At 36.7% G+C, this 26,656-nt stretch overlaps 2 protein-coding genes across 4 annotated transcripts in view; one reads left to right on the top strand and one right to left on the bottom strand.

The window, feature by feature from the left end:
- Positions 1–10,986, bottom strand: part of bbc3 (BCL2 binding component 3) — a 58,789-nt gene extending 47,803 nt beyond the window's left edge. The window contains exon 1 of the mRNA XM_039768258.1: positions 10,901–10,986. The gene's annotated coding sequence lies outside the window, so the exon portion shown is untranslated. The remainder of the gene's footprint in view (positions 1–10,900) is intronic.
- A 69-nt stretch (positions 10,987–11,055) lies between these two features.
- ccdc9 (coiled-coil domain containing 9) overlaps positions 11,056–26,656 on the top strand; it is a 50,622-nt gene continuing 35,021 nt past the window's right edge. For 2 of the 3 annotated variants that reach the window (XM_039768255.1, XM_039768254.1), the window contains exons 1-3: positions 11,056–11,183; positions 24,033–24,095; positions 26,488–26,550. In XM_039768255.1, the coding sequence (XP_039624189.1) occupies positions 26,548–26,550 (3 nt within the window). In that variant the 5' untranslated portion in view covers positions 11,056–11,183; positions 24,033–24,095; positions 26,488–26,547. Of the gene's footprint in view, positions 11,184–24,032; positions 24,096–26,487; positions 26,551–26,656 lie in introns of those variants that run through there. The other variant, XM_039768256.1, reaches the window with a different exon arrangement.

Raw genomic sequence — 26,656 nt, 5'->3', positions numbered from 1 at the left:
TTACTACCAAGTCGCCGTGAATTAAGGCATCAGCCAATAAAGTAAATGTAAATTTAAACTTCTGACACCGGTACAAACGCGTACATACATGGCAATAATCGACAAATATAGGCAGTAAAAAATTAAAGCATGCACACATATAAAGATACGATCCTATTCACGCGTAAAACACAAATCTTAACAGAAATAAAACCAATGATACAAGCCCTCACACTGAAACCAAAAGGAAGCGACTGTGTTACACAAGCGCGCACACTGAAACAGAAAGCACGTGCACGTAGACAAACGCAGACACGCGATGATCTCACCTGCCTCTGTCTTCACCCCACATCGGTATAACGAATGCGTGCCAAGAGGGCTTTGTTTACAGATTCATACAATAGACTTTAAGTCATCTGGAACGGACTGCGGAAAACCACTAGGATTACACAAAGCTTTTCTTTTAAGATTTTATAGTGTTAAGTAAACACGAAAAATGTATAACTACTTGCCGGTTGAAGATAGTGACGCGTGTTATGTGGCATAATATTTCAAGACGAAAACAAAAAAAAAAAAACAACTTTTCCATTCGTAACAGATACGTATGTTACAATATGTCTGTAAAACATATTCTTATTTTCTCCAACTGCCTATAAAGTATTGTTTTTGTCATTAAATGCTGTCCTTAGTCCAGAAGAGTCACTCTGGATCTGAGCTTTTGTTACACCGAATTTATACGTTAATAACCAATGACTACTGTTAATGGAATATACTTCTTTTCAAATTCTTTTAAAATTTCAGAACACTTTGTCTTCTTTACATGTAGTGGTACAGTGAGCATACCATGGCCAGCTAACTCAGTATCTCCAACTCACAGTGGACCACAATTTTCTCTAAAACTAGTTTCTTAATTACAAGGTACAATTTACTGTTTGTTTAACAAATGATTCAATTCTGAGCTGTCTGAGCTGTAACTCTGCTACACTAGACATTTTCAAACCAGTTAATTATCTTTTACTGACAGCACCACTAAAATGTTTTGTGGACCTAAGATGATCGATAATTCTCAGGCCTTAGCTTTTTTCTTTTCAAAATTTTGCTGAAACAGATGTTATATGATGGAAACATAGGTGCAGATAAGATCAGGTTTATCTGTTGACTCACTTTATAGCTCATTACTATGTGGCTGATAGTTTAAAAAAAACTGTTGGGTTCTGCATCTTAAAATAAAGGAGAAGAAATGTGTTCCATTAGTAGCGCTAATTGGTTACTAAATAAGAATGTGTGTGGAACAAAATCAACCAGCCACTGTGGGCCACTAGGGGATACAACTCTGACACCCTGCCTTAGCTGTAACCTTTAAAATAAATAAATAAAAATAAACATATATATATTATATCTATATATATATATATATATATATATATATATATATATACACACACACATATATGCATACAGGTGCTGGTCATAAAATTAGAATATCATGACAAAGTTGATTTATTTCAGTAATTCCATTCAAAAAGTGAAACTTGTATATTAGATTCATTCATTACACACAGACTGATGTATTTCAAATGTTTATTTCTTTTAATTTTGATGATTATAACTGACAACTAATGAAAGTCCCAAATTCAGTATCTCGGAAAATTAGAATATTGTGAAAAGGTTAAATACTGAAGACACCTGGTGCTAATCAGCTAATTAACTCAAAACACCTGCAAAAGATTTTAAATGGTCTCTCAGTCTAGTTCTGTAGGCTACACAATCACGGGGAAGACTGCTGACTTGACAGTTGTCCAAAAGACGACCATTGACACCTTGCACAAGGAGGGCAAGACACAAAAGGTCATTGCTAAAGAGGCTGGCTGTTCACAGAGCTCTGTGTCCAAGCACATTAATAGAGAGGCGAAGGGAAGGACAAGATGTGGTAGAAAAAGTGTACAAGCAATAGGGATAACCGCACCCTGGAGAGGATTGTGAAACAAAACCCATTCAAAACTGTGGGGGAGATTCACAAAGAGTGGACTGCAGCTGGAGTCAGTGCTTCAAGAACCACCATGCACAGACGTATGCAAGACATGGGTTTCAGCTGTCGCATTCCTTGTGTCAAGCCACTCTTGAACAAGAGACAGCGTCAGAAGCGTCTCGCCTGGGCTAAAGACATAAAGGACTGGACTGCTGCTGAGTGGTCCAAAGTTATGTTCTCTGATGAAAGTAAATTTTGCATTTCCTTTGGAAATCAAGGTCCCAGAGTCTGGAGGAAGAGAGGAGAGGCACAGAATCCATGTTGCTTGAGGTCCAGTGTAAAGTTTCCACAGTCAGTGATGGTTTGGGGTGCCATGTCATCTGCTGGTGTTGGTCCATTGTGTTTTCTGAGGTCCAAGGTCAACGCAGCCGTCTACCAGGAAGTTTTAAAGCACTTCATGCTTCCTGCTGCTGACAAACTTTATGGAGATGCAGATTTCATTTTCCAACAGGACCTGGCACCTGCACACAGTGCCAAAGCTACCAGTACCTGGTTTAAGGACCATGGTATCCCTGTTCTTGATTGGCCAGCAAACTCGCTGACCTTAACCCCATAGAAAATCTATGGGGTATTGTGAAGAGGAAGATGCAATACGCCAGACCCAACAATTCAGAAGAGCTGAAGGCCACTATCAGAGCAACATGGGCTCTCATAACACCTGAGCAGTGCCACAGACTGATCGACTCCATGCCACGCCGCATTGCTGCAGTAATCCAGGCCAAAGGAGCCCCAACTAAATATTGAGTGCTGTACATGCTCATACTTTTCATGTTCATACCTTTCAGTTGGCCAACATTTCTAAAAATCCTTTTTGCATTGGTCTTAATTGATATTCTAATTTTCCGAGATACTGAATTTGGGACTTTCATTAGTTGTCAGTTATAATCATCAAAATTAAAAGAAATAAACATTTGAAATACATCAGTCTGTGTGTAATGAATGAATTTAATATACAAGTTTCACTTTTTGAATGGAATTACTGAAATAAATCAACTTTGTCATGATATTCTAATTTTATGACCAGCACCTGTATATATATATATATATATATCATTGTAAAATGAAAAAAAATGTAATGCTGGGTCAGTTACATAGATGATCAACTACTCTGGGGTCTGAATTCAAAGGTTGGAAGAACAGATGGATCAAAATGGCAGTGATATACAGATAAGGAAAATGGAAGAGATGCAAGTACAGCCAAACAAAAGTATTACTAAAAAAACAATATGACCAGGTTCTCCAGAGCTCTAAGGAGCATACCATGCTAAAATAATGAGTATTCAGCTTTCTTTTAAAAGCTAAAAATGATGAGACATCTCTTAATATTGATAAATAAGTAATTTCAGAGTATGGTCACCCCACAGAAAAAGACTGGCTCCTAAAGGTTAGTTAGTTAGTTATTTAGTTAGTAGGTTGGTAGGTTGGTAGGTACTTTATTAATCCCAAGGGGAAATTCACATACTCCAGCAGCAGCATAATGATAAAGACAATATTAATTAAAGAGCAATAAAAGCACAGTGCAAGTTAAAAAATGCAAGGTGGAGAGTGTGAGGCAGGTATAACAGTCTATAATCTTGTGCAGTGTTAACGTTTACCCCCCCAGGTGGAATTGAAGAGTCGCATAGTGTGGGGGAGGAACGATCTCCTCAGTCTGTCAGTGGAGCAGGATGGTGACAGCAGTCTGTTGCCGAAGCTGTTCCTCTGTCTGGTGATGATACTGTTCAGTGGATGCATTGGATTTGTGATCTCAGTGTACACCCTTGAGTACTGGCATTAGTATATTGAGGTGAGGGGGGTAGAACATATATCACTTTATATTAAAAGGAGGATAACTGGCTTTAAATAACACTGCAAGCCATAGTAGGAGATTTGATAAGGTGGAGTTACACTGTAATACTTCTTAGTTCTAGTTATGATCCTTGATTTTTTTGTGTCCAAATATTTATTGATGTTCAAGCAAAATAATGAGAAATAGAAATAATGACACCAACAGGTTTCTAAAAAAATAAACAGCAAAAGAAAACAATTCTAAATGCTTGGTTTTTAATTACCTGAGAGTAGTAATCAAGTTAAAAAGCCATACAACACATTGTGGTCAACTCTGCTTTATATAAATGAATAAACTAGTTTTTATTTAAACTGTATTTTAAAAAAGAGCTTTCATTTTGCAGTATTTCTAAATTGACTAAAGCACATCTTGGATAATGTAGGAATAGGATAAGTAAATACTTGATCGATCTCAAAGAAATCAGCTACATATAGCTATATTCAGGTTAATACTGTCACATTAAGTGCTGAATTTCCCTATTTAATTTTTTTCCTTGCATTTTCAAATGTATATTTCTGTCTTCCACAGTTTCACCTCATTCAACCAGATAATGTTAGAAGAGCAATCACCTAATTTTTGATAAATACACCTGGATTATTATTTAAATATTCTAAAAAAGGAAGTACAGCAACCTCAAGAATTTAGTGTCACTGGTGCAGATCCCAAATAAAGTCACTATCTACATGGCTATTTCTATACTTTTCCTCACATATCCATAAGATGTACATGTTAGTTTAATTTGCAATTCTTCATTGGCTCCATTCAAGTATTAGTGTTTATGTGAGTGGGCCATGTGGTGGATCTGCATCCTATCCAGGGTCAGCTCCTGCTTTGTGCCCAATGCTGTAGAGATGTAAATTTCCCTGCAAGTTCAAATTGGACTTATTAATTTTAATGTTTTATGTGAGAAAATATTATAATATAACCTATAACATGAATTGGGGTAACTTTGTACTGTAACTACAGGGAAATGTAATGATTGTGTTTAGGATAACCCTGGACTAGAAAGGTTATTTTCTCTAAAATGCTAGAACGAAACAGCACATTTAAAATCAATCTATAATTCTTAATTAAAGTGGATCTAGAGCTATTTTAATAGCAGTCTAACATTAGTGGACTATGAATGACTCAATGGCAATGTCAGTTAATAAAATGTAATAATCATAGCCATAACATGAGCTGTTTATCAATAAAGTGACTTTTTCAACAATATTAGGGACTGATAGTGGGTTTCATTTTAGAAACATGTTCATTAATTTACATGTACTAACACAAACTCTGCCATTTTGATTGTGCTATCATTTACCCTTTTTTTAAGTTATTTTTGCTTACAAATTGCACACTTTTAATGTTACTTTATTTGATGGTACATATTGTTTCTGTATTGTAGTCTTGTATGCAAGACATACTGCTACTAGTTGCATTATTAACTGATAAAATAATAATGGCTGAATACAGAGTACATTCTTGCTATGTAGAACTATGTTGATGTAGTTCTATAGTAAACAAAATTTATAATGAATACTTTAAAAAAATCCCTTCCACCCAGAGAAATACAAATATCATTTGTGTTTATACATTATAGTAGCCATGTTTACTCAAAGTGATAATATCATAATATAGAACCATGGAGAGACTAATGCAGTAGGATCAGGCACAAGACAGGAACCAGTGTATCATTGGGGCCACTCATGCAAACACCAACACTCATATGGGTGGGCAAAAACATAAAACTGATTGAGAAAACAGTTGTGCAAGCTCTTAAAAACCCATGTAGTTTATTTTAAATGCATTTCTAAAAGGATGGTAAATTCAAATATGAAGACATGTTTAACACACTGTGACTAAGCAGCAAAGGGCGAGAATAGTACATAGTGTATAAAGCTTTAATCAGTACATAGATAACCATCAAATAAAAATAACAACCAATATTTTATATTACATATTGTATAAAATGAATACTGATTAAAACATACATACATACTGTATATACATACATACACACACTCACACACACCTTCTCTCCAAAGTGAAATGACTTAACCGGCAACATGGAAGAATAGCTTAGTTTTGTCGTTCTTAAATGACACCCGTTGACAAAGGCTTTCGAGACATCGGAATACAAAGGCAGCTGATGCAGGGGAAAATGATCTAGAGGTGAAGTAATTGAAACGTGACTCATTACATACTTAAGACAAGCATAGTTTGTGAGTTACTGGGTTGATGGCCCTGGGGACATACCTATTCAGTTTTAATGGTACGTAAACAAAAGTGTATTTTGTTGACTAAAAAAAATCATCAAGAAAGAGGCCAACAAAAACACTTCATATTAAAAGTCATATACATGTGTGAAATGTAGCTAGATCAAATGAGATGTTTGATATTAATGCATTTATAAATTAACGTATGTTTTGTTATTTTAGGACAATTTTAGGAGTGTAGATATTCTCTGTTATGACAGGTCAGTACTGCTCACAATGATTCCAGGGGAACCACTTACAGATACTTTAAAAAGCTCAAAAAACACACTAGGATCATAAAATGTTTTGTGGAGTTCTTTGTCTCAAAAGATTAACTTTTTACACTTAGGTTTGACACGCCCGGCAAAAGGTAAGTTCAGTAAACAATGGGAAGATAACAGCTAGAGTTTCCACTATTACATCAGTGTTTATTTTTACACTATTTACCATACAAGAGTTCTTACATAGAGAGTACACGTATGCACCAAGGAAGTTACCAAAGCCCAGTGACTCTTACAACACACACACACACATATACGCATATATATACACAAACAAACCTTTGTGAGGATTTTAACATTTATTAATACTTGCAATTCACAAATAAAACATGACTGTAGTCATTCACGTCATAACTAAAGGTATCAAATATTCATATGTCTAAAATAACTTTTTGAAAATAAAAGAAAAAGCTGCCAGGATTTCAGTTTTTTTTTTTAAAATGAAGTGACTGGTTCCAAAATTAAAAGAAATAAATTACTCTAAGTACAATAAAAGGATAATATACTGAAACTTTTTTAGAAGCAATATGAGACACATTTGGGTCTGTATCACCCCTGCTTGTCAACTGACCAGCATATCACTGGACTTCTGCCCTTTGCCTGGAGAATGGTAAAACCACCATATGAATAATCCACTCAGTTTTTTTGTTTTTGTTTTGTTAATGCCACATGGGTTATCCAGCCAGAAAGGCCTAGTCAGCAAACACCACACCCCAGGCAAGACTCCCAGTACAGGTCTTTGAATCACTTCTAGCATTGAACCTGTCTAGCACTTTGTTTTTGACTGATCTTTATCTGGACTTACCCTATGAACTAATTTGCCATTTAAAACACTGCAAAAGTACAGTTGCTTGGGGGTGCCTGGGAATTCCCCAGAAGTACTTGGAGATTGTTGTTAGGGACAGTGTGGCCTGGTCTGTAAAATCTGCCCTATTGCAACTACAGCACTCACCAGAACAACACAATGTGGGGAAAAGTAAAGTGTAAAGTAATCCTCATTAGTTTGTACATGAAGCTAGTGAGAAAGGCACAAATACACTCAAACTGTGTCTCTTTAAGAGCATAAGCACTTTCTTTTGGTTAAACATATATTAAATGGCAGATTAAAAGTTAAACACTAAAGTAAAAACAAAACAAACAAAAAAGCTAGCATTCACATACATTCTACAATGCACCTTTTCACTAACCACAGTTAAGATTTTGTAACATTTATGTTTATTCATTAATACAGTGCAGCAAATCAAAATAATTTCTGTATTTCTACACTTGGAAACAATGTATCTCCACAGGGTCATATAGTGAGTCAAAGGCAAGGCCTGAGCCAGCCACTTTACAACCTACCATGATATGCCTTAAACATTAGGTAAAACCACCTAAATTTGACTCATTACTGATGAAAATACTCTTTATTTTAAATAGTAGCCTGCATTCTAAACAGTATCTTAATTGTATAGTGTTAAATATATTTTACTAAGTGACACGGCTTTATAGTATTGAGGTCCAAGCAAGGTTTAAGAACTTGATGGAAGTTGCATGAATAAATGGTGTGAAGCAAACATACAACTATATTTTTCACTGTCTAAAATGTTAAGCGCTATGCCACACTTACAAAGTTAACACTAAAGTCTAAGGATAAACGTTTATGTATTTAATTGATACTCAAGTGTGTAAAAGAGGTGGGTTAGGAGACTCATTTAGAGTTATGCAGTACAGCCTTATTATTACTATGGCATTTATAAATGAAAATGATATGAACCATGGCATATAGGTTAGAAATTTTGGAAAAAAAAAAAAGATCTTTTATGCACAGAATCAATTTTCACTACTGACTAACAACCTTGAGCAAGTAACCAAACCTGTAACAGCTAAAACTGTAAAAATATCAACACAACTCTATACTGAAATTGTGATTTGTGAATCACTTTGGATAGAAATGTCAGCAAAATAAATATACAGAGTTCTGACTGGTTGAAGGTTCAAAAATTGGTTGCTGTTAGTTTTCAAGCTTTCTCAATAGACTCATCTTGTGCAATATCGCCATCTATAGGAATCTGAAATATTGCATACTGTGAATGCTCTTAACTTGAACATAGTCAAAAAATAAGAGTATTACTAATACAGACAAGTTGTTAACAGAGTTGTCTAAACAATGAAATAGTATATGTAATCATAACATGAACATCACCTTTGATAAGAACTCATTAGAATGAGAACAAAGCACATTATTTATTAAATTGAAACTGAATAAGCAAAATACTAAAATCCACTGAAATATAAATTATGGTTCCTAAAAATCATTACCAACATGGCTGTGCTTCAGTTGCAGAACAAAAAATATCAGGCAAAAGCATAGTTTGTCAGATTTTTATGCCTGCAATCCTGGAAAACATAAATGTGCACCACAGACCATTAAACAAATAATAGGTGTCTTTGGGCGAGTGTGGTGAGGAGAGACATTTACCTCACCAAACAAATGGGTATTAAGCACAATAAGAGCCAGCAGACAGTGGGTCTTCCAGTGCAGTTCTATATTAACTTATTTATTGACCATCCTATGGTACAGATCTTATTACATGCCACTTTCAGAAAAAAATCTTCAACGTGGATAAATAACCAAATTGCCCTCCCGTCATGTCCTGAGCAGCAGTGCTTATACATAACGCATTAACTAATATGAGGTATAAAGCAATAATGAAATGCTTTCCTAGGCATGTGAATTAAAAATGTAAAATCCTAATATATCTAGCAGTCTGAAAGTTGTGAAGACCATTTGTTAGAGCGACCACTGGGTTCTTGGTGTCCTCCCTATCCAAGGCCCTTCTTGCACAGTTACTCAGTTTGGCCAGACAGTCAACACTAATAACAGTCCTAGTGGTTCCAAACTTCTTCCATTTAATAATAATTGAGACCACTGTCTTCTTGGGAACACACACAGCTTTAGAAATAGTTTGATAACTTGTCCAGATCTATGCATCAACACAATGTGTTCACGGAGGTCTAGAGAGTGATCCTTAGACTTCATGGCTTTTTTTTTGTCCAGACCTACAGTGTAAATGGTAGGACCTTACATACACAGGTGTGTGTCTTTCTAAACAATGTCCAATCAATTCAGTTTTCACAGGTGGACTCCAGTCAAGTTCTAGACACATCGCAAGGATAATTAAACCAAATAGGATGCATCTAACCACAGTTTGGAGTGCCAAACCAAAGGGTCTGAATACTTATATGAGTGATTTCTGTTTTTGATTTGTAATACATTTGCAAATCTTTATGGAAACATGTTTTGACTAGTGAGGAAAACAAAGATTCTCAGGGCCTCCTTCTTCTCCCAATAAAATTAATCCTGTCTGAAAAGGCCTTAAAACCCTTGATTTACTTTTGTACCGAAACTAGGCTTCGCTTTTAGCAAACTGAAAAACAAAATGGCACTTTCCCCCATTATAACATGAGGTAACTACAGAGGAAAAGAGGAGATACTGGAAAGAAAATTAAAGGATAGGTTGTTCTAGCCTTCCAGAATCTCAAGGTCCTTTTATCCCTCAATACTATTACTTTCTGCTCCTAGAATTTTCAAATCAAATAACTTAGTTGCCATGAGCCCATAGTCAAAGAGGCACAACTCTAACCTAGGTCTCTTGTTTATCATAATTTTACCGCTTTGGCGTTTGAAAAACTGTGTTATACATTTTTTAATTCAAACTCAACAGCATTTTAGTTGTTCATATTGGTACTAAATAAGTGGAGAAATAAATACATTGATGCCAAGACTCTGGTCCTGGAAAACTGAAGGTTTTTATTATAACAAAATCTACTAATGACCATACATGTCTTCATTTCCACAGTTTTCTTAATGTGGTTCCCTTACTTGGTATTATTTATTGGTACACTAGAGTATAGTTGCAGAATAAATCCACAATATTAATATTTATTGCTGTTTATGTTTATCATCTGGTTTATTAAATACTGGTGCATTTAAAACAGTTATTCTGTAAAATATGTAATAATCATATTATCTGCAGCATTAGAGATTTGTACTTGCATAAGTTATTCGAATGAAGTTTCCCTTTATATTAACAACCAAACTTGACGTCACAATAAAGTTCTATGAACACTTCATTTTGAACTACATGAATGCAAAACAAAAATCGGTGGGTTACTTGGAAATCACTTTTTAAAAAGCCAATTCCTACATTCAAAACACAATTCTACAACATGAGGGATGACCATTACCATATTTAATTTCTATCTTGCATTTCCAGGAGAAATTCAGCAATGCAGAGTAACAAACTTTGTAATCACTAGATTTTATTACTGAGAACGTAATTTTACGTTTTCGTCATATCAATAAAATTAACTATTATTATGGATATTATTTAGTAGGGCACATTACCTGTTGGCGATGAAAGATAATTGGTGTTCATTTAAAAAAAAAAAAACTTAACACGTTTTACTAATGGTTTGATTAACTCTTATAAAAATAAATTTTAAACTGGTAATAAATTGAACCTTGTTACTTCATATTTAAAGAATACCATGTACATACCGAAAAACCGGAAGGATTTTGCGCGTGCGCAAGCGACCTGCACCAAACGGGCGCGTGAGAAACGCGCCTGCGCACTAGGAGTGATTTGCGTTATGATTGACAAGAATGGTACCCCGGATGTTCTTGTTATTTTGTAATGACGAAGGTCGCTTACGCCCCCGGAAAAGGCAGACTGGATAGAAAGGAAATCATTTGAGAAGCTGATTAGTAGGGTCCCTGTTTTCAGAACGCTGTCCTCTGCAAAGTGAAACTTTATGTTTTGATTCTGTCGTTGGATAAGAAGGTATGTTTAAGTTTGTATACTGGGGACGTGGCTTGAAGACTGGAGATATGCTTTGTATGTACCAGTCGCTGCATTGCAGGTGACGATGTTGCTTGGCACTGTGACAGAGGTTCAGTGTAAATGGGCATCTAGTGCAAGCGATCGCCACACTTGTCATTTAGAATATTTTAACCGCACCCTGACAGCAGTTTATATCGTAATTATATTAGGCTGGTACAGACCTTTAAATTCAGCGGTGAAAGTTGTTTTGACGTGACCAGAATGAACAGCGTATTCGTCTTATTTACAAGAAAGATTAACGCGCGATTTCTTACGGACTTTGTATATAGTTGAGAATGTCATAGAAGTTCAAATAACCAACAAAATAATTTACGACAATATAGGTATAATTTTGTCTAGTTTAATACTTTAATATTTAGGAGCTTTTTAGTGTCGCTTCTCCTATTCCTCAATCGCTCATTTTATCGTGCCTTTTGTAGTAAAACTTGCTGTACATTTTGCAAATGAAAGGCATTATTGCTTTGAGTGTGCGTTGTAGTGTTAACTGGAACTTTTTTTAAGTCAGTGAACTACAACTTATAACGTTTACCATAAATTGTGACATATTCAAAGTATACCTTTCAGAAAGTCATAGCAGTCCGTTTTCCGCATGGAGTTACGAGTTGGAGTTAGATGGAGTTATGAGCCAAAATATGTGACTGGCAAAGCGTTAAACTAACATTTAATTGATTTGTACTGTCATTCTGTAGTTATACTAGTGGCTCTCAACCTTTTTGGCTTTGGGACCCAATTTTATATTTTTTTTTGTTCAGTGATGACTTATAACAGTAATCTTAATATAGAGTAGCCTGCATTAACAAAAACTAGCACATGTTAACAATTAACGGTAAATACATGTTCAGCATTTAAATACAGTGACATAGAAGGTGAAATGCGCAAGTACTAATCCAAAAATAACCTGACACACAAGGATGTTTATACTGAATAAAATTTAGTGTCCATTTGTCTTTTTAATAAGTAACCTGGGGGTGGTCTGATCAGGGGTAAGTGTAGAGAGGAATATGTTTTAGTCTGCAGGCGACTGACTAGTTACATGCTTCATTAAATAAAACAACAAACATGGCAAGTTTCTTAAATGTCCCATAGTGTCACCTACTCCAAACTCTTCCAATTCTGTATCAGCCTCACAAGATTCATTCCAAAAACATGAACTAAACAGTAGTGTTAAAAGAACATACAACCCAGATTTTCTGAAATAATAGATTTACTGTGAAGACAAATGAAAGTATGAAGCTTGCCAAACTATAATGACATTTGTAAATAAAGCATTCAACTTGCATAAATTGTTCAACTCTTTGAAATGTAAATATTGAGGCTTGACAAAAATATTCTAGAGTGTTTGTACAACAAGCTAGCAGTCACTCAGGAGATTGTCTTGTTGCGCATGATGAACTGACAAATAAAAGAAAGGGCACACAATTACAGAACAGTTTGTCTTGCCTTGTACAACAGATACAGTGCATCTGGAAAATATTCACAGCGCATCACTTTTTCCACATTTTGTTACAGCCTTATTCCAAAATGGATTAAATTCATTTTTTTCCTCAGAATTCTACACACAACACCCCATAATGACAACGTGAAAAAAGTTTACTTGAGATTTTTGCAAATTTATTAAAAATAAAAAAATTGAGAAAGCACAAGTACATAAGTATTCACAGCCTTTGCTCAATACTTTGTCGATGCATATATGTAATAGCCTGTGTAGGACATGTTATTTTGGAGTCTGATAATTTTGCACACAGGCTTTGATGCTGTCTTGTAGAATGTAGTGAGAAGAGACTGAAAAGGATAAAGGGGTCATACATGATGGAACTTGCTCTCCTGACACACGGCTTACTGACAATGATGTGAATGGCTACTGAAGTGCCGTTGATGTCCTAGTCTGCCTTCACCAAATGCTGCGGATCTTTCCAATCAGACACAGTGCAGTTAGCCCACTAGATGGTAATGTAGTACTGTATATCTGGATGATGTCAACAACACATCTATAGAAATTGATGAGAATTTGGAGGGGGTGAAAGTGTTTTTTTTTTTTAAGTCTCTTCAACAATTAATTATGAATTCTGAATGTGTATTTGATGATCTTCTCAATTGTCAGTATGCATTTCTCTGTATTTGTCATTCTTACATTCTGTGTTCTATACCCCATTATTGCATCTCCGCAGATTTTGCTGCTCTTTTCTTCCTTTCTGCCATGACACTAGGTTTTGCTATCACTCTGCTTGCATAAAAAACACATGGTGATAGGTTGCTCTGCCAAGGCTGATTTCAAGTAAGACTTAGATCAAAGTTCTAGACCCAGTGGTTCGTGAGTAACTGCATGAGAGACAGAAACTCTTTAGCATTTTATATATGCAGATAGATAGATATATTTATAAAGATATATATATATATATCTTTATAAATATATCTATGTGTGTGTGTGTGTGTGTGTATCTCAGAATTCCATACAAATAAATTAACCAAAGTCAACAACTACTTAAGTAAATGAGGTGCAAGACGGAAGAGGTGGCATGAATGTCTAGGCAGTGAACAAAGTAAATGAAAGTGCGTGGAGTCCCATGGAAGGAGCAGCAAGTGGACACAAACAAGAATAGTGTTTTAGGGCATCTAAAGGAGGAAACTGCGGGTGGCATGAGCCCTGTATGACACCTGCCCTATCAACCACTGTCATATGCTAACTAAAATCCTGGAATGTAACTACATCTTTAACTGAGGTTTTACAGTATTGGTGTATTATACTTAAACTAGGACAATTCTTGCAGTCATAAATTTAAATTTTGAAGTGGTTGGCTCTGGCAGTGTATCTTTACCCATGATTTATTATGTGGGTTAGTGAATGTGACACTACTGTTGAAAGAGCAGCACTTGTAAAAGGAGATACTGTACTGAAGTTTGAAAAAAGTTGGATTTTTTTACATTTTGCTATTACAGTGAGTAAGTATATAGTGCATTCACAAAGTAGTCAGACCCCTTTACTCTTTATACACATTCCTTTATGTTGCAGCCTTATGCTTAAATCATTTTAACACAGTTTTGCCCCCGTCAAGCAACATTCAAAACCCCAGAATGGCAAAGCCAAAACAGGATATTAGAAATGTTTGCAAATTTATTAAAAACAAAAAAAAAAAACTGAAGTATCTCATTGACAGAAGTATTCAGACCCTTTTCTGTGATCTTGATATTTGGCCCACATGCATGCACTGTTGATCATTGTTGAGATTCTGCATCATGTTTGGAGTCCACCTGTGCTCAATTCAATGAGTGAGCATGATTAGAAAAGGCACACCTCTGTCTATAGAAGGTCTTAAAATTGAAAGTGTGTATCAGAGCAAAAACCAGGCCATGAGGTGGAAGGAATTACCTGCAGTCGAGGCATGGAAGATTCCTAAGAGCACAGTGGCCTTCCATTTCTCTTCTTCCTAGAGATAGTTTCCCAGCTAAACTGTGCAAACTGCACTGAAGTGCTTTGGTAAGGCAGGTGACAAAAAGCCGATTGTCATTCTGCAGGAGTCCTTGAGAACCTGAGTGGAAATGGGAGAAACTTTCAGAAGGACAACTATCACAGCAACACTGCACTGATCTGGGCTTTATGAAGCATGGACAGGTGGAGGCCTCTGCTCAGTAAAAGACTCATCAAATGTCACTAAGAGTATGAAAACAGGCACCTATCGGCCTCACAGGTTGTGAGAAACAAAATTCTCTTGTGTGATGAAACCAAGATTGAGCTGTTTGGCCAAAATTCTAAGTGTTATTGTTTGGCCAAAATTCTAAGTGTTATTGTTTGGCCAAAATTCTAAGTGTTTTTGATGGAAGAAAATCAGGCACCACTCATCACCCACACAAATCGAGCTGCTGGGAGACTAATCCGGGTCAAGGGAAAAGTGAACAGAGAAAAGTACAAGGATATCCTTACTGAAAACTTGCTCCAGAGCTCTTTGACTGCTGGGCTGTGCCGAAGGTTCCTCTTCTAACAGGACAATGACCCAAAGCATGAACCTAACTGAGCATCTCTGGAGAGACCTGAAAACAGCCATTGATTGTCCCAATCCAACCTGACAGAGCTGAAGAGAATGGTTGAAAATACCAAAATCAAGGTTGTGCCTTGATATCTTGTCATGTCAACAAAGAAGAACTCCAGGTTGGAAATATTTGCCAAAGGTGTTTGAACGAAGTACTGAGTAAAGAGTCAGAATACTTGTGGTAATGGGATATTTCAGATTAGATTTTTTTTTTTTTTTTTCCCCAAATTTAGTTAAAATGAAAAAGTCGAATTTTCACTTTGCCATTCTAGATTCAGTTTTAGCATATGGCTGCAACATAATAATAAAAAGTGAGAAAACTGAAGGGGTTAGAACTTTATGGATGTACTGCATATCTGATTGCAGAAGCAGTTACACCTTGCTCTCGTTGCTCAGATAGCCCATGTAAGTTTCTGTTTATTACTAAAATAAGCAGATAATTGTCGGTTTCTAAAGGTAGACGATTTCTCAGTACATAGCATTGTTTACCACCTCACCAGGGGCCTCTTGCATAGAATTCACACTATAACATGGCGTGCGGAAAAAAATGGAAATGTGCGTGCGCACAAAAAAATCCAGATGCATAAATCTGTGTGAACACTAACTTCCATGTTCTTCCGCTCCATAAATCCCGGTCAGCGTGAAAAGAAACGCATGTGCTATCTTGCCCTAACTCCTCCCAGAATTATGCCTCTTTGATTATGCAAATCAATATAAACTGCCCTTAAGCAGCCTTCTGTGAAAAGACAATGGCAAAAGCACAAGGGAAAATAGAAGAATTTCAGTGAATACCAAGTAGAAGCAAGGAAAAACATACTATTTGTTGGTTTAAACAGTGGTATAAACAACAAAAGGAAGTTGATCGAGTGACATAGCGTGTCAGAGAAACTTGAAAGCTCAAGTTCACAAAGTCGCACAGTGCCCGAAAAAAAAAAAAAAAAAGAAGTTGTCAGATATCAAAGTCGCTGTGAAAGCTTATTAGGGTACAGAGGAAAAAAAAAAGGCACACAGTGGGGGGAAAAAAGCACAAAACATCAACTATAATCTCTAAATTTCCACTTTAATTATGTAGTTTATTTTGTCATTAAAGTAGAACATCATTAACATCATCTTAAAATCATTTAATTTACTAGTTTCTCAGATCCCATCGTAATTAAAATAGCATGTTAAATGCTTTGTTTTGTATTTGATCTTCTATGTGCTCTATGTGTGTGAATCACTACATGCTTCCGGCCTTTCTCTTCCTCTGACAGGACACAATTCATTACATTTATAATATTATAGCTCTCTGAATAATTAAAATACCGAGATGTATACGTGATATCATTTTCATGATGATAGGAGTTAAAGCTTGTAAACATGGGAACACGGTGGAGCTGTGATTGTTCATGTCTCATGACAGATGCTTTCTGCTCCATACACGACCTCTGATGAAATACTTTATTGTAGCAGTACTGTCTCTTTCAAACGTACTAACCCCAAATTCCTGTCCTTACTTTTCAGCTCTGTAATAGACGTTAAGCCATCTGTAAGCTTAGATCACCGATTCTTCACAACTTTTAAGGAACATTGAAATATCTTCGTAGTACATGTTTAAGTGCCATGCCAGCACAGCAAGAATACAGCGTGAGGCAGGAACAATCCATGAACGGAGCGCCAGCGCCTCGCTAGCACTGCAGCAACATGTCCTCACATGTTTAATTATTAACAATACAGATTATTTAAATGAAGTTAAAGTTTTATTTGTATAATATAATAAACATATTTTGCTGCATTTCATCTTAAAAATTATATCATCATCATATGTAAATACAGGCTTTATAAAGTGGCTCAGGTTGTGCAATATTATGACTGTATCGCAAGTTTACAGTGAGGTAATTGTACTTATAATTACAAAGCATTCTACAAGGAGCACTTGATGGACTGATTGAGTGCATTTATATTTTTTGGAATGAAACTGTTTCTAAACTGCGAGGTCCGTACAGGAAAGGCTCTGAAGCGTTTGCCATAGACACCATGGATGAGGCAGTGTGTGCTTGATGCTGTATACCGATAATTCTCTTTCTTGTCAGCTGCTGTACAGCTGTGATTCCCCACTCAGATACAGTGATATAAATTCTCAGAGTGGTGCAGTGAGAGTGATATGGAAAAAGATGATCCTAACAGGAGCAGCTGAAAGAAGAAGGTGCAGTAAGAGTAACAACGCTAAAGCAGCTATTGTATTTAGAATAGTTTGACCAATCTGTGGACCATTACATTGTTACAGGTTAATTACCATCAGATGCATTAAACTAATAAACAATATGCGGTTAATTTCAGTGTATTTATAAAGCCGTGTCAGGGATGTGGATCTAAAAAAGAAACCACACTGGAACAGTAGCACTGCTTTGACACTGGGTGCCACCAGTCTGCAAAACTGAGCACAGAACTTGCGTATGCCAGGGTATGAGCTACCGTGGAAATGTGCGTAGCTTTACACCAAGTTTAGGTTTTATACGCCGCGATTTGAACGTGGAAACGTTCTTATGCAACATTTTTATGCGTATACACCGTTTATACATGAGGCACCAGGTCTTGATCCTGCTTTGCATCGTGTATTCTTTTTGAAGTTTGCATATATTCATGATAGGCTGTTCCAAATAAAGCAAGCTAGTAATGGATGTTAACTTAAAAAAGAGAGACCTCCTCACTTCCTAACAAATAAGAATAACAGCCTTTAAAAATACATAAATTCAGTTCTGGAGTAAATTCTCAGAACTTTCTAAACTTTTTGAATGTTGTGCTTCCTCCCAAGATCTAATTAAGGGCTTAAAAAGAAAGATAAGTGTGTCTTGCATGTTCTCCCCGTGTCTGCGTGGGTTTCCTCCGGGCGCTCCGGTTTCCTCCCACATTCCTAAGACATGCAGGTTAGGTGGATTGGTGATTCTAAATTGGCCCTAGTGTGTGCTTGGTGTGTTTGTGTGCGTCCTGTGGTGGGTTGGCACCCTGCCCAGGATTGGTTCCTGCCTTGTGCCCTGTGTTGGCTGGGATTGGCTCCGGCAGACCCCCGTGACCCTGTATTCGGATTCAGCGGGTTAGAAAATGGATGGATGGATGGAAGTGTGTCTTGCAAAGCAGGGAAGACTATAAATAAAATATCTAACCTTTTCCAACTTGGAATTTAAACTCTTGATTAAGAAATGGAATTGTGAAGTCAGTAAAGAAATTGAATCTGAAATGAGGATGGATAACTGTTTTGCCAAAATATATAAAAACTTGTGTCAAAATTGAAGAAAAAGTTTAAATGTTTTGGAAAGGCAATCATAGTCTAAAGTCACTAAAGTGACGTAGTCAGGACTATGACATTCATATCTGGAGTTTGAATATACAGGGTGAGTTGAAATTATGTTAACACTAATGGATTATTTTTATCTCGACCACACCTTTCCAGGTAGGTGAATAGGTCATGGTGGACCATTGCTATGGCCTCCACACTCCCCTGATTTGACACCTTGTGATTTCTGGTTATGGGGTATGGTGAAGGAGTGCATGTATAGCAGGAAAGTTTGTGATATAAATGACCTGAAGGACAGAATACTGATTGTGCTGTCATCTATTCCTCTCGAAATGTGTTTCTGGGCTTTAAATGGTACAATTGCTCATTGGTTTTTGTGTGGTGAACAGGTTGAGACATTCCTTTAAATAATCTTGCACATATGAAGTATGTTTTGTGAATAAATTGTTTCTGCCTTTCAAATGTTAACATAATTTTGACTCACCCTGTATTGTAATGCTGTATGTATTACAGTTTGAATATTGGAAATTGAAGTGATCATTTTAAATGTTTCTACTCGGTTCTAATTGTTTTACTTCCAGACCTTAAATGCAGTATTATGGATTTTTTCTTCACAGCCTATTGTATTCTTATATTTGAACATTAGAAATATTTAGACAAGAACATTTTGTTCAGCCCCCCAAAGCTTGTCAGTATTATTTACTTAATTCCTCCATTAGAACATTAGAAAGATTTCAACAAGAACAGGCCATTTAATGAGAACAAGGCCATTTTTGCTTTTCCTTAGAGTAGTATTGTTGTCAGTGAAATAGACAGCCTTCAGTTGATTGAGAGAGAGAGTGTACCCTTTTACTTTTCAGATGTAGGCAACTATGCAGTGCCTCACTTTCAACTGGAAGAACTGACCAGGATGTGTCTGTTAAATCCCTAAATGGCTGCTAAGAGTAGTGGTTAAAGGTTGATCTGTACTTCATGCAGAGGCAAATTGCATATTCTTTATACACAAATACTCTTCATCTGTTGTACAGAATGGGACTGTGACAATTTTATGTTGAAAAAAATGGGAATTCATAAATGATTAACCACATTATACACAGTAGTTTCTCTGAATAATACCAAAAAACATACCATATAATTTCATTCGTGTGACACTGATAGTCTTTATGCATTTCTCAAGCTGAATATTTTACTGTACTAAATATTATAGACACTACTGAGTGTTTAATCCTTCTTATGATGAAACAAATACACCATGGGAAAGGGGCTTTATAAATGAAATGTATTATTAAAATTAAATTCCAAAAAAATCAATGATCTGCATTTGAATGAATATCTGAAAAGATAAACAATGGAGAGCAACATTATTATAGAGCACTAGAAGCTTAGTGCTTTGGTTCGATCTATATCTTGAGGAAACCTATCCATCCAAAAAAACCACAGCTGGTTGTTGGTGAAATGTCAAGACCGTTTTTAGATGTAGGAAATCCAAAGAAGAATAGGAAGCTTGAACAGTCCCAAATACTTGTGACATGCATGCTATAGAAAGTACACTATTTAACATTTGTCCAAGGTTCGTTTACAGTTTTAATAAGTATTGAGGAAGTGGCACATTAATCATTTATTTGTTGTGTTGTGTGTCCACATGCTGTATCCTACCATATATACTTGTGGGACTTGCTTTTACTGTATAATTTCTGGTATTTTATAATGTCGGTCGAATGCGGAAAACTGACGCTATTGGTACAAGGGATTATGATATGCTAACGCCCACCTGAGAGAGTAGCCACGGAGCACACTGCCTTTTTTTTTTCCCCTACATGGGTGCGGCAATGTGCTTTATCAGTGCATGCTGCTAGCCTTCCTCTCTCTCTGTTGTGCTTACGTAACCACACGGTATTACCCGAACTATTCCGAAGCAACGTTTGCAATGATTTGTGGTTTTTTGTATCTCACACCCTCATACACCTTTATCGTAAGAGCATCCCTTATCTGCGATGGAGCGTTAGATCAGAAGAAAATCTGAAGCTGGTTTTAAATTAAATGTTGTTGTAGTAGCAAAAGAAATTGGTAACTGTGCTGCTGTAACAAAAAAATGATGCATCTGAGAAACTGATGCGAGATTGGAGGAGGCAAGAAGATGTTAAAAAAAAAAAAAAATGCATAAATAAGTGTCACATTTTTGAACGGGAGTATAAGTCAGGGTCTGATTTTATGATTGATTTTTCGGGTTTCAAGACCCGACTTATATGTGAGTATATACGGTAGGGTACATCAAGCTCACAGATTTTTTATTTTTTTTATTTTGAGTATATTGAAATCAATATATATTTTTGCAACATGAAATATTTAATCTCGGTTATCTATTAAAGTGATACTCTTAAGAGGATTTTGGAGCTTAAAGAGTTTTAGAAGCAAGAAGAGTAAAATTCTTAGGAGACTGCTGGAAGTATTTGAAAACTGAGTTCTTCTGAGGAAGGTGTTCATTTGTGCTGATAGGGTCTCACAAATGTGTTAAATTCTTTTCACTAAAAATCCATTAAAAGCTGCAATTTGAGTATGTTTGTTATGAGTTAGAGAGAGAGAGATTGAAAGGTATTGATGTGATAACAAAGAAACATCATTTATTAAAGTGTTTTGGTAGGATATTATAATGACCTTTGTACCATTAATTAGTGGAACTTAAGAGTGTCCTGGTGGGAGTTGAAATTCACAAAAATGAAGTAATGAATGATGCAAGAGACAATATAATCAATGTATTTTTCTGTACAATTTCAGGTATGTGCCATTGTTCTTGTTGGAATTATCATTTTAAAATGGCGGAGTAAGGTTTAAGGTTTCTTTATTTAGTCATGTTTACACAAGAAAATGTGAAATTTGCCTTCTCTGTTGCATCTAATAACAGAGAGAATGAAATAAAACAGACAAATAGAAACAAGAAAGGGTAAAGTAAGGCAGTTGGATAATGCATATTTACACACACAAAAAAGGTTACAGGATATACTGTATATCAAAACCTTAATCATTAATCAGTAGAGTAGACGTGACAAAGTTGATGTGGATCAGCAGCTTCCTTGCCACTGTTTCCCATATGCCATGGTATTGGCACACATGAAGGTATATTTGGGAAGCACTTCTCTTAGAGAACAGTTGTGTTTTTGTTCTTGTACACCAAAATTTTACACTTGTCTCTGGTTGAGTGTGGTTTAATACAAAGTACAGTGTACAAAGTCTTGCTCAATATCTCACAGATTGAAACAGAAATACGCTTTACATTTGATAAGTTGTGCTGAAAAGTGCACAGTTCTTGATCCTTCCACTGATGTTGATTCACATGGCAGTGGGGCTCCCAATGAGAGCTCAGAGAGGACTACTGAGTTTTGAGCAGGCGCTACACTGTATTTATGGCACATGGTTTCACTGGTACTTTGAGTAAGGAGCGTAATCAAGTCTTAGAACGCGACTTCTATGTCCAGCTGCCAAAGTTTATTAGAGTCTTGAATTTTATATTGGTCATCAGTCTGTGGTGCACTGCCAGAAGGAATATTATAAGCACTGGTTTAACCATTCCCAACTGCAAGAGGCAACAACCTATCTGGACATGAGAAAAGTGATAATGACAGGCTCTGGGAACCATCAAAGACTGAGATCAATATGATTCTTTTCAAGTGTTTTCTCCCATTAACAAAAAAAATACATCTCTGACACCCAAAACTAAAAGACCGAATTGACCTGCACGTTAGAGTTCCTCCAGCAAAATGTTAAAGGATTAAATTGCCTTGTTAAATAATAAAAGTACTTTTATTTCAAAGGTGTTGTTGTTTTTACAGAGAATCAATTGGCATAACAGGGCCTGTTTCATAATGATAAAGCAGAATGGTTTAACATCTCCTCCAAAACTGCCAGAGAAGGAAATTAATGCAGCTATTTGTGGTGTTGCATCCTTGGTGATTGCTGACCCAGGAGGCTGTGATTTGAGTGTAGTTGAAGGCCTTCATTAAAACCTGGTGATCTGTGATGCAAGCTGGGTTAACCATGTGTTTGTTTTTTTTGTTTTTTTTTTTCTTTCTCTACATGTAACTTGGCTGTGAGTTATTCCCCCTTAATACTTTTTTTTTCCAAGTTGTTGTAATTTGGATCTTCTTCAAAACTTTTAATGTAATCAGATTGAGATTGTTTTTCTACCGTGCTAAGAGCTACTGTTTCAATTACTTTCACTATTTACCTAGTAGTGTACTGATGCTAATGTTGCTACATTTTCAAAACCAGAAATATGTGAATGTGGAAGATTAATTTCATGTTTAATAAGACACAGCTGATGAAACCTTTAGATTAGAATTAAGGCTCATGACTGTATGGAATCCATCTTTTCTTCCTTAGTATATTTTCTCACCTGTTTATTTTTTCCAAAACCTTTCTGTGCAGCTCTGTGTGGGTCTTTTAACTTTGTGTACTTTTTCTCCATGTTCTGCTTGTGTGGCTCTATCATGATTTAGATTGTACCTGAAATTCTTTTCTTTCTTTTATTTTAGAATGTATTACCTGTGTTTTATTTGGTTCTCAGTTCTCTTACTCCAAATTGTCTCTGCCTACACTGTATTTATCACACATTATGAATAGTCTTCAGTGAAGGATTTAGGAATGTGCAACAGTGGCTCCCATCCATGCCAAAAAAAAAAATCAGGAAAGTTAAAAGATGCACACTATGCAAAATGTGCATTATGTATACAGATGGGCACCGTTTATGTTCCTGAGAGGAGTGCGTGACCTGGACACTGAGGTGTGCTCAACACCCCCCAAACAACCGGTTGTCCTAAGTCTAATAGTACAGTATGCTTGCTGTTGACACCGATAGGTGCTGTCAATCCCCACCTAAAGCTCAAAACAGGCTTTGACCGGCACTAGTCTCCTTTATATTTTCAGTTAATTTTTGGTTTTAAAGGTTATTTCTAGGACTTAATTCCCTCTTGACCATATATCTGAAATATCATTTGGTATCATTTATTTTGTTGATTTAAATGACTTTCTGTTTTGGTTTGTAAAGTACCCTCTGTAGCGACCCCGGCTGAATGATGATCAGCTCTCAGACTGATGGTTTATGAATTTTATTATCGTTTCCGTGACCTTGTTTCATAAACACACCGTAAGAGCTATAAAAGGCAAAGTACAAAATAAAAAGCATGTAAATAACTTAACATAAACATTCGTAACCTTTGTTTTACATATAACCCAAAAAGATTAATACATTGTTCACTTTTCAGCGAGGTGCTTGTTAGTTAACCCCATATGTCGCCATTTTCCTTTCCTATTCCCGGCAAAACTGCACAATTAAATTATGCAAACTAAAGACACCCAATAACTTGTCAAAATAAAAGTCACGCAGACGCTGTGATTCAAGCCCAGCTGAAGCATCATGTGTCCTTTACACCTTCTGATGGATTACTCTTAAAAAAATTGAAATATTAAGTTTGATTTGTTGTGGAAATTTGACAGGTGAAATATTGAATGGGAAGCTGGATGTGAGATCAATCCAAGGTGAAAGATACCTTTTTACAGGTAAGCAAACTCCTCATTTAATTTTTTGACAAACCTTGTGTTGTTTGCAGATATAGTGCACCCAGAAAGTATTCACAGTGCATCACTTTTTCCACATTTTATGTTACAGCCTTATTCCAAAATGGATTAAATTAATTTTTTTCCTCAGAATTCCACACACAACAGTCCATAATGACAACGTGAAAAAAGTTCACTCTTGACCTCAGACTGGGGCGACGGTTCATCTTTCAGCAGGACAACGACCCTAAGCACACAGCCAAGATATCAAAGGAGTGACTTCAGGACAACTCTGTGAATGTCCTTGAGTGGCCCAGCCAGAGCCCAGACTTGAATCTGATTGAACATCTCTGGAGAGATCTTAAAATGGCTGTGCACCGACGCTTCCCATCCAACCTGATGGAGCTTGAGAGGTGCTGCAAAGAGGAATGGGCGAAACTGGCCAAGGATAGGTGTGCCAAGCTTGTGGCATCATATTCAAAAAGACTTGAGGCTGTAATTGCTGCCAAAGGTGCATCGACAAAGTATTGAGCAAAGGCTGTGAATACTTATGTACATGTGATTTCTCACTTTTTTTATTTTTAATAAATTTGCAAAAACCTCAAGTACATTTTTTTTCACATTGTCATTATGGGGTGTTGTGTGTACAATTCTGAGGAAAAAAATGAATTTAATCCATATTGGAATAAGGCTGTAACATAACAAAATGTGGAAAAAGTGATGCTGTGACGATGTGGGTTCAGGCTCCACACTCCCTTTGATATTGGAAGCACATGAACCCAACACCGTCGATAATGTTGCCGAGTGAGCTAGTCAATGGAGGCAAATAAACAATTGAGCAAGGGGTGGTATACAAAAAGTGCAATAGTGCTTTTATTAAAAGCAGTCAACAAAACAAAAACAGTGTTCAAATAAATAGTGCAGATCTTCAATAAAATAAATAATCCATTAAAAGAACACGTGGGGGTTAAAACTCAATAGAAAAACAATCCTTAAAATCGGAGGTTAAATCTTCTCTTGGAAGCAGTCTTAAAACACTAACAAAATCCGGTGCCTATTTTCTGTATGCGTCTCACCTGCTTATCCCGTACGGGCTTAGCAGCAGGCAAGACGCTCTCTGCAGCTGCCCTCCTACATCACACGCTCGAGACTGGAGACCTCCCGATCCCTGGCTTCGGTCTGACACTCATCCCAGTCCCCGAGACTTGATTACCCTCAACGGCCAGGTCGCCCACGTTGGGGATTCCATCACCAAGTCTCCCGACTTCCGCTGCCTTTTCCATGGCCTCTCTGCGGCCCGTCGCTTTCACCTTGTCACTACCGCTACCAAATCGCTCAGCGGGAGCGACATCTACACAAACACCTGGGTGTCGGCCTAACACCCAGCTTCCTCGCAGCTGCCCACGAGCGCTCGATCGCGCGCTCACCACACGCTCCGCGTGTCCGTCTCTCTCCTGCACCGCTTGCTTCCACGCTCCCTGTAACCTCCGTCCTCTCCTTTCCTTTCTCTCCGATCGATTCTCTCTCTTTCTCCCCAACCGACTTGCGCTTCTTTTAAAAACGTGAGGGGCCATCACAGCTGCAGCATTAGCCACGGGAGCAATCACGAATGTGGGCAGTTCCTCACCTGTGCACACGGTGAGAAACGCCCACATCGACGACTGCCCCGCTGCTCGCTAACAACGCCTCACGAAGCCGCCTCGGGTGCGGTGATTATTTATTTAAAATCAATGGCCTTTTCTCCACGAGCTGTGGACCCATAACACCACAGATGCGCTGTGAATACTTTCCGGATGCACTGCATGTCAAACCATTCCTCATGGGGATATTGTGTGTTTAATCGAGTTGTGACCAGACCCTTTTAGAGAAGCAGTTCAATTGACATGTTTTTGAAAACTGTAGTGGTTCACAAATGTCTGAAAAGAGGGGTTATCATGTTGCATTACAAATGTCCAGCCTACACTAGCAGATTCCTTTTTTCTTTTTCGGGTAAAAATTTTTTTAATAAATGAAATATGAACTCATGAAAAAATGAACTATTCTTCATTTTGATGAGGTTTTTTTATTCTAAACATACAGACTTCACAATTTTAAACAGAATATGCTGTCTTCCAGAAATACTTTTTCAGACTTTTTGAAAAGTGAAGTTCAATAGAATGGAGTTTACAGTTGATATTTTCATCAAGATTGCTCTTTCTAAAAAGGTTGTAAGGCTCCCTGTTCTGAAAAAAAAATACTTCTTCCTAAAATATTTTCCTTTTTTTTTGTCAACTTACTACCCAACCCAAACCCTACCATGAGAGTAATATATAGGAAAAAGAAACGACACAAAAAGTTTTAACAGTGGGTGTAGAATGATCTTAATATATCATTTTAATCTTGCTTGTTATTTTAGATCCAAAGGGAGCACATAAGGTTGTGCTTCTCTGCCTTGGAAGAGTTTCGGAAAACAGCCATGGTAAGTGACTGTATGAGGGATCTTTTATTGATTTCTGTATTTATGACAGATCAACTTAATTGATTGAAATGTATTACAGCTTGACTGTCTTAAACTGCCTCAGGCA

Source organism: Polypterus senegalus, chromosome 11, assembly GCF_016835505.1.
Source record: "Polypterus senegalus isolate Bchr_013 chromosome 11, ASM1683550v1, whole genome shotgun sequence".
NCBI lineage: Eukaryota > Metazoa > Chordata > Cladistia > Polypteriformes > Polypteridae > Polypterus > Polypterus senegalus.
Note: the sequence above shows the minus strand (reverse complement) of the source record. Positions and strands in the feature narration are given on the sequence as shown.